General features: G+C 27.6%; 1 protein-coding gene across 12 annotated transcripts in view; it reads left to right on the plus strand.

The window, feature by feature from the left end:
* The window catches only part of LOC129968170 (myosin heavy chain, muscle-like), a 44050-nt gene extending 37386 nt beyond the window's left edge, over positions 1 to 6664 (plus strand). For 11 of the 12 annotated variants that reach the window (XM_056081996.1, XM_056082000.1, XM_056081998.1 and 8 more), the window contains exons 36-42: positions 392 to 632; positions 1037 to 1358; positions 1464 to 1595; positions 2379 to 2618; positions 2729 to 2929; positions 3023 to 3178; positions 6342 to 6664. In XM_056081996.1, coding sequence (XP_055937971.1) covers positions 392 to 632; positions 1037 to 1358; positions 1464 to 1595; positions 2379 to 2618; positions 2729 to 2929; positions 3023 to 3178; positions 6342 to 6455 — 1406 coding nt within the window. In that variant the 3' untranslated portion in view covers positions 6456 to 6664. Of the gene's footprint in view, positions 1 to 391; positions 633 to 1036; positions 1359 to 1463; positions 1596 to 2378; positions 2619 to 2728; positions 2930 to 3022; positions 3179 to 3657; positions 3736 to 6341 lie in introns of all 12 variants that reach the window. The other variant, XM_056082008.1, reaches the window with a different exon arrangement.
* The last annotated feature ends 2101 nt before the right edge of the window (positions 6665 to 8765 follow it).

Here is an 8765-nt window from a genome sequence, read left to right on the forward strand (position 1 = left end):
ATGGAAATATTATTAAAATATAAGAGAGAGGTTTGAAGCTTCTTTTAAGATTAAATTATATTATATGTTTTACATGTAAGTTTCCATTCAAATACATTAATTAAATATGCATAACCACTAATTAAATTCAAACTCATCATGTTCATTTACTGCTAACTGTCTACAAAATAAATAAACACTCTTCATATCAATGTAATTAGCAATTACTCCAGTATAAACCACTTCTTCAGTGCTTTTTAGATTAGTTTTATCTTCCTGTATCATATACTGAAACTTGTAAAAGATTTAAGTAGCCCTTAAAATGTTACTTAAATCAGTAATAATAATAAAAAAAAGAAAATGCTTATCACTATCAACTATAGAATTTAATCGATTTTCTTTCAAAACTTAGATGAAATTAAAGATTTGATGGATCAGCTTGGAGAAGGTGGTAGAAGTGTCCACGAGCTCGAAAAGATTCGCAAACGCCTTGAGATGGAAAAAGAAGAGTTGCAGGCAGCCTTAGAAGAAGCTGAAGCTGCTTTAGAACAAGAAGAAAACAAAGTACTTCGTGCTCAGCTAGAATTATCGCAAATCAGACAAGAAATCGATCGAAGATTACAAGAAAAGGAAGAAGAATTTGAAAACACAAGGTAACTATCCATTTGCTTACAAAGAATTTTATATCTTAGGTTCCAAAAATGATTAAAGAAAATTATTAAAACTGTCATCATAATAACTACTTTCTAAAATTTTATTTAAAAAATATTTAATAGCTTCATAATTTTGTACAATCGTAAAATAAATTTTTTATATGTTAATTGCTTGAAATGTTAAGCTTTAAATCTGTGCTTATTTATTAATACTAGATGTTTTCAGGAAACTTCATTTAACATTAATTTAGTAATTTTTTTTTTCTTTCATAAAAAAAATTATTTTAAAAATAGTTCTGGTTGATATTCAAATTACTAGCATTCTTATAATTTCAGTATAAACTTTAATTTATTTTTAATTCAGTATACAAATTAACATAATGGCATGAAATTTTTTTTTCAAGAAAAAATCACCAGCGGGCCATTGATTCCATGCAAGCTAGCTTAGAAGCTGAAGCTCGAGGCAAAGCAGAAGCATTGAGATTGAAGAAGAAATTGGAAAGTGATATTAATGAACTTGAAATTGCATTAGATCATGCTAATAAGGCCAATGCTGAAGCTCAAAAGAACCTTAAAAAATATCAAGCCAACTTGAAGGAAGTACAAGCTGCACTAGAAGAAGAAATCCGAGCACGAGACGAATTGAGGGAGCAATATGCTATGTCTGAAAGACACTGCAATGCTCTTCATGGAGAACTGGAAGAAAGCAGACAGCTTCTGGAGCAGGTATACTTTCGCTCTTTTTAAATATTACCTGCAATAATTATTTTATTTATAATAAAAAAAGAGACCTGATTAAATTTGTTATAATGTTTTGTTTTTCATTTTTAGTCTGATAGGGCTCGACGTTCATTAGAGTCAGAATTGAATGAAGCTCGTGAACAACTGAATGAATTAACAGCTAATAATGCTTCACTTTCCATGGCTAAGAGAAAGCTTGAAGGAGAAATGCAGGCATTACATGTAAGCATACCTTTTTTCCTTTTTATTCTATAAATACATTATATGATGAAAGTAGATTTAACCGGATACAAACATGAATTAAATAAAAACGTAACGATGATTAACTAAAATTGATTATTTTTAATTAAGTGTCAGCATACTCTTTTTCCTTTTTTATTCCTTTAATTCATTATTTTTAGATGGTTACTACGTTAAGCTGATGAAACAATATTAACTTCTATGTTGATAAATGGCGATTCTTTTAAAAGCTATTAAAAAAAGAGAGAAAAAGAATTTAATAATAAAAAATAGATATATTGCGCAAAAATAAATAAGACTTAATGATGAATGCTTCAATACAGATAGTGAATTACAAATTGATATATTTTTTTCGCAAAATGCATTCCAAAGGAATTATTTGTAACAAAAATAGTACGTATGTTAATTTCAGTATTTTTCTGTAGTAGCATTATTATTTTGTTATCATCATTTATTTAGAAGTGCAACATATATCTATGTTTATCTTAGATCTTTAGTACCAAAGATTTATATTTCCAGGAAATAGGAAGAAAAATGGTCATATTGTAGATACTGATTCATTTCATTCATTGCCTGAGAAGCATTTATCTAACAATGCTGATAGTAGAAATAGTAATTATTAAAAATGAATTAAATAAATTGTTAATGAAAACTTATTCTGTGAGAAAGTTGCTGCAGTTCTAAAGCTAAAAATTGGCAGTGAATATAATACTCGTTTAACACGTGAATCAACCTGTTTTTATATTTATATTCTATTTGTTTTAGGCCGACCTTGATGAGATGTTGAATGAAGCCAAGAATTCTGAAGAGAAAGCCAAGAAGGCCATGGTTGATGCTGCTCGCCTGGCCGATGAACTCAGATCTGAGCAAGAGCATGCCATGCAACAGGAGAAGATGCGCAAATCTCTTGAACAACAATTGAAAGATTTGCAAGTCAGGTTGGATGAAGCCGAGGCTGCAGCTTTGAAAGGTGGAAAGAAAATTATTCAGAAACTTGAACAAAAGGTGAATTTCAAAAAATAAATATTCTTTTTTAAAAAAACTTTTGACAGAGGCATTATGTGTTTTAGTTAGATTCACCTTAGTGAACTCAGTGAGATTAAAATATTTTTCAGGTCAGAGAACTCGAAAATGAGTTGGACAATGAACAGAGGAAACATTCTGAAGCTTCTAAGAACTACCGTAAATCTGAAAGGAGGCTCAAGGAGATACAGTTCCAGATGGAAGAGGATCGCAAAAATCACGAGAGAATGCAAGATCTGGTAGATAAACTCCAACAGAAAATTAAGACATACAAGAGGCAGATTGAGGAGGCCGTAAGTTTTATCTATTATTAACATTTTTATTTAATAATTTTTTTCTACTTTTTCAAGATTTTTTATATTTAAAAATGTAAAATATCTTTTTAGGAGGAGATTGCAGCCCTTAACCTTGCAAAATACCGAAAGGTACAACAAGAACTCGAAGATGCCGAAGAACGCGCGGATATGTCCGAGAATGCGTTGGCCAAACTGAGAGCCAAGAATAGGAGTTCTGTATCAGCTTCCCGCGGCATGAGTCCAGGTGTAAGTATTTACATTTTACTTTTATTGCGATAAATTAATTAATAATAATTTTTTATTACCAGGTGTTAGATAAGAAGTAAAAGATAGATTCTAAAAATTTGAGAAACTTCTGTGAAACATTTTAGTAATTGCCATTAAAGAAAAATAAAGTTATAATATTAGCAGAACAGTTTGTCTTGGAATTGAATTACGAAGTAGTTTTGGATTTCTTATCAAACGATTATTCAGAAACAGCTGTCACATAAAAAATTTAAATATTAACTGCTTATATGATCATCATTAAAAAATTTTCATTTGTCTATAGTTGTGTATATAGTAATAAATATTCAATTTACTACTTTATACTTTCATGACATCAATGCTATCTTCATAACATGGTGTTGAATTAAGTAAATTATACCTTCTTATTTTGGATTTCTTTCTTTTATGATTATCAAATTATTTATTTTATGAGGAATGATCTTTTATTCCACACACAGCCCATCGCTAAACCCATTTCACGCAAAATCAAAGCATCCGATGAATAAATTTCCCACTGTTGGTGTTTTGTGTTGTAGGTGAGAGAATTATTCTATCTGAATGAGGCCCGCAAATATTAATGCTTTTTATGCAATATTTTTTGCTTTTTAAAAAATTGTTCTTAACCAATAAGTGTTTTACATATGAACGCCTGAAAATTAAAGAATTTCTGCGTATGAAAAATTTCCTGCGTAGCTTTTGCTTTCCCTTAAATTCTGTACCGATTTTTATTTTTAAAACATTTGTCTTACTGATTAATTTAAGAAAAATCTTGATTATCCTTGATGCTTATAATATTTGTGGATTAAAGTTGTTCTTTTGAGCATGTGTTCTAATGTTATAATTGACGTATGAAGTTTTGTTACTGGTTTTTACTTATGTAGCATGTTTGTTTTAAATGAATTTTAAATTGTTTTAATTCATTCTACAGAATTACCGAAATTCAGGTTAATGCATAACAAATTACTGCATCATTTTATAAAAAATATGTTTAATGTGTTCAATTGAATAAAAGCAGTTTTGCAATGAAGCTGATTAGTTTGGAAATCAAATAGAGGATTAAAGAAAACAATTAAAACGATGCGTTTACCTTTGATATAACCCAAAATAACAATTGGGTATTATCAAAGACTAGAAAAATAAACTCATTTTGGCATTCCATTGTAAAAATAATACAGAAATTATTAGAATTGTCTGTTTATTGAGAAATCTACTATCATATATTTTTCATTGGTTTTAATCAATAAAAATATACTTAACCCTTTCTAGGGCCATGGGAAGTATGCTTCCCACCAAATTTATCAATCTTTGTATGAAATTATATAGGTTGGAATAAGTTCTGACAAATTTTTTTAGTAAGTCAGAAACTTAGATGCTTCAGTTCTTTATCTCAGACAAAATAATGTGTCTTGATTTGTTACTTAATTATTAATTAACCAAATTAATTAATTAATCAAATTAAATTTATCTAATAAGCTAAATAAATCCCTTTTCTTATTCTAATTTCAAGCCTAAAAATATTTTAACATAATATGACTAGAAAAAAATGGCCCTTTAAAGGGTTAATTCAGTTAGGAGATATTAACTTTATAAAGCATTTAACTAAGTAATCATTCTTCTTTTTAATTCTTTATTGCATTCAATTGAATTCATTCTTTTGTTGTTTTCTTAAAAATTATATTTCTGTTGCTGTTGTACGGATATTAAATTTGACTAAAACATCGTTAATAACATGTATATAAACACAGAAAAGAAAAACAAAGATTTCACTCTCATAGATATTAATAATTTAATATAACATTCCCTATACTGTAGACTGTGGCAACTAACAATCGTTCTGATGAAATAGAAGTGTCATCTACTATTGATATTGGATTCAAAATCAACATTATATCTACCTATATATATATATTGAGAGATATATATGTAACATCGTCACAATATTCGTTTTCAATTGATGTTGCATTAAATTAATGAAAATATTAAGCGATAGGTGCAAAAGTATCTGTGTTGTATGTAATAATATCAAGCATTTTATGAAAATAAAATAGAACTTGAGGCATACAACATAATGCTTCTTACAAATACATTCAGATCTCTAAAAGGTTATATGCTTTATTTTAAAAGCATACATGTACAGTAATCTCAATAAGTGATTGATTATATTGATATTCAATTGATATCTAGTAGATGTATGGAGGAAGATTTCAGAATGTTATTAGTTTAGTTCTATAAACTAATGATCTAGTACATTTGTAAATTGTGGTAAAAGAAAAATGTCTTTCTATGTCATTAAATATTTAAAATTTTCTTTTGACTTATATCAGCATTTCTTCCATTTATTTAATTCCTAATTAAATTATATTAATTTATGCTTTAATCTTTATTTCTATGAAACCAGATATATTGAGAATAAAAATGAAAAAATTGTTTTTAAAATTTTAATAGTTTTAAAGTGTTTTTAACGATTATAAAATACTTTTTATAAACAAAGTAGTTCAGCATTCTTTTTGATTCATTAAATATTTTCCATACAAAACATCTAGCTACTATAAAAGATCAGTTTCAGTGAAGACTTCTTTTAATATGTGTAATTGAATACTATTGTATTTGAAATTTAAAAATATTTTTTTCTTTTTTTTTTTGAAAAAGTCATAAAATTGAAAAATAATTCTGGACTGTATAAATCTTATTTTTATGGTTATTAATATCTATTTTGTTATTTCTGAAAACATTTTTACTTTTACAGTTGTACATGCGTATGGAATTAGGATATATAAATTATCTAAAGAAATATATGCTTTATTTTGTCCTTTTAAACCACATTAAAAGTAATTTTTTGTACTTAAATTATCGTCGAACAAGAACTTATACTTTTAGAACTCGACTTTCAATTTATTTATTTATTTGAAATCAGATTAATTTAATGCATGGATTTTACAATTTGTCTCTGATAACATAAAAAAAAATTAAGTGAAATCGTGGCGATAATTTTTGAAAATATTGTAGCACAAAAATTATTTTTACATCATTTTAAAATTCAAGAATATTGTTTTTTCAATGATACCAATTTATCTCCTATAATTTTTTCTACATTTAATCTTTTTTTAATAAAATTTCTATATTTTTTCCATGTTTATTCCAGGTGTCTTCCAGATCCCATTCAAAGATGAGTTTGCCCGCAATGAGTTTCAATCGCAATTCTTACGCTCCTGGTAAATTCAGCTCTCACGAATATTTGGATGATAGCGACCATTAAAAACGAACTTTTTCTGAAGTATATGCGAACTTGCGGGCAGCAAGAATACTTCCAAGTTATTTATTTTATACTTTATAGTTTACGAAGCTATGCACCTCAAAGAAGATACTTGAAAAAAAAAAATGCTGTGCCTCTCTTTTCTTCCATATTATGATTAAATCAAAATGCTAATGGACTCTGAACTCAAAATAAAATCTTATATAATCTTACTGTGTCTCCTATATTAATAAACATTTTAATATCATGTATACTGTACAATCAAATTTAAATATTGGGTGTATGCGCTAAAGAAATCCGAAAAGAATGGCTAAAACTTATCCTTTTTAACGCGGCTAATTGTGGATGTTAACATTTTTTTGCAGATTAATAAATTTCAACATGAATACCATTATGTAGGAATCCACTTGTCAATTCATATCTTGTGAAGTTATTAAGTATATTTCATGGATAACATGTTTAAAGTCATCCAAAAAAAAAAAAAATTATGGTTGGTCCACAATTATTTTTTAAAAAAAGATTCGAATAAAACAAAAAAAAATTGGGGAAAAAAAACAAAACAAGATAAGACAGTTGTATGCCTGGGGAGTTGTTAAGTTACATAATAGAGTATACATGCTAATATGCAGTCACCAAGTGACTACTACTGTAGAGAGCGTTTCAAAACTACTACTGACACTATTAATTGGTAGAAGTTTTGCATTAAAAAATTGATGCTATTTCCTATTAACAACATAGAATTTTCGGTATTAATCGTGTGGTCATCTAAATGTAATCCATTATTTTTAACCAGCTTATATCTGGGCATCCTGAATAAAATAATCTTACTAAAAATAAAAATCACTGTAATTATGCATGTTCCACATCTCCACCTATATAAATGTTTTTTTTAACATCTTCAAAATTAACATTTCGCCATGTCAGTGGTATCATTTTCTTTTCTGTACATTTTCCCTTCGATTTTTATTAATTAAAAAAAATTTAAATGCAAAATTTAATAAATAATCGAAAAAATGCACACAATTTTAAACTAAAGAAATGTATAAATACTCCTCTGTTATGAAATCCTGAATTACTCTAGAGGGAAACAGGGGAATGCAGCTGTTTATGGTAAATAAAAATTCAGGGACTGTTTTGAATCAATTATATAGTGGAAGTATCATATATCAGGTTAGATCTTCACACATACACACTTTCTCACTTTTTATCACTATACGAGAATTCTCGGATATTGAAAAGGATCGATGCTTTCCTTAAAATTCCTCAGATATTAAAGAAAAATTGTCAGACCCCATAAAAAATGTACAAAATTTTGTTTTTTCAATTTTTCTTAAAACTGGCAAGTGCTAAAAAAAAATAAGGGGGGGGGGGGTCAAAATAAGTTATATAGAGATATAGTTAAATTTATATGAAACAATATTCTAAGCGAGCTAACTAGAAGCACAAGACGGCAAGTCTCTACTAATAATAAAAGAGAATGTCTACTGGCATTCTGGAAGTCAGATCGTTTGACCTAGAACAATCAAATTTAACGCAACTATACTTTTGAAGAAAAAAAAAATTATATATTTGAAATTTTCGTTAAAATTTTCGGTCAATTAAAAAGTAGGGGAGATTTCAACGTTTTTTGCAGTAATTTGGAAATTATTACTCAAAACTGATATATAAACAATTTTCAAATTCAAAAGACTGTCTTAAATTTTATTAATTAAATTAATAATTTTCTTGCACTTTTGGCCGTTTTTTTTTTTTTTTTTTAATTCAATGATTTTTAATGACAGTTTTTAATTGTAGCAAAAAGTTTCAGCTCGTTTTCATTGTTTCATCTAATATCATTTCGTATTATCTGAGCAATTTATATTCAAAACTAGACAGTGAAATTATAATGAGCAATATGAAGATAGATAAACAGGACAGTTACCTATAAAAAAAATAAACACTTACAACAATGTCATGGAACTTGACTTGTATAAGAATTGACACAATAAGCAGAAGAGTGGGCTACCAGCACGGCTCTACTACCTATCACAATTTAATACTTTAGAAATTTTTTTTTTGGGGGGGGGGGATAGGATAAGGAAAATCATGAATATCAACATAAGTATAAGAGCAAACAAGTGTAAATACAAAAAATAATGAAAATTTTTGGTTGAAAACAAAAAAAAATTATTCACCAATTAAACCTACTAAATTATTTAAACCATAAAAACCTATTAAATTTTATTCACCTACTAAAAATACCCGGTAAAATTTAAAAAAATTGGCTACGGACAGAATTTTACAACAGAGTCAAGAAAATGACAGCAAATCATT

The sequence above is a fragment of the Argiope bruennichi genome, chromosome 5 (assembly GCF_947563725.1).
Source record: "Argiope bruennichi chromosome 5, qqArgBrue1.1, whole genome shotgun sequence".
NCBI lineage: Eukaryota > Metazoa > Arthropoda > Arachnida > Araneae > Araneidae > Argiope > Argiope bruennichi.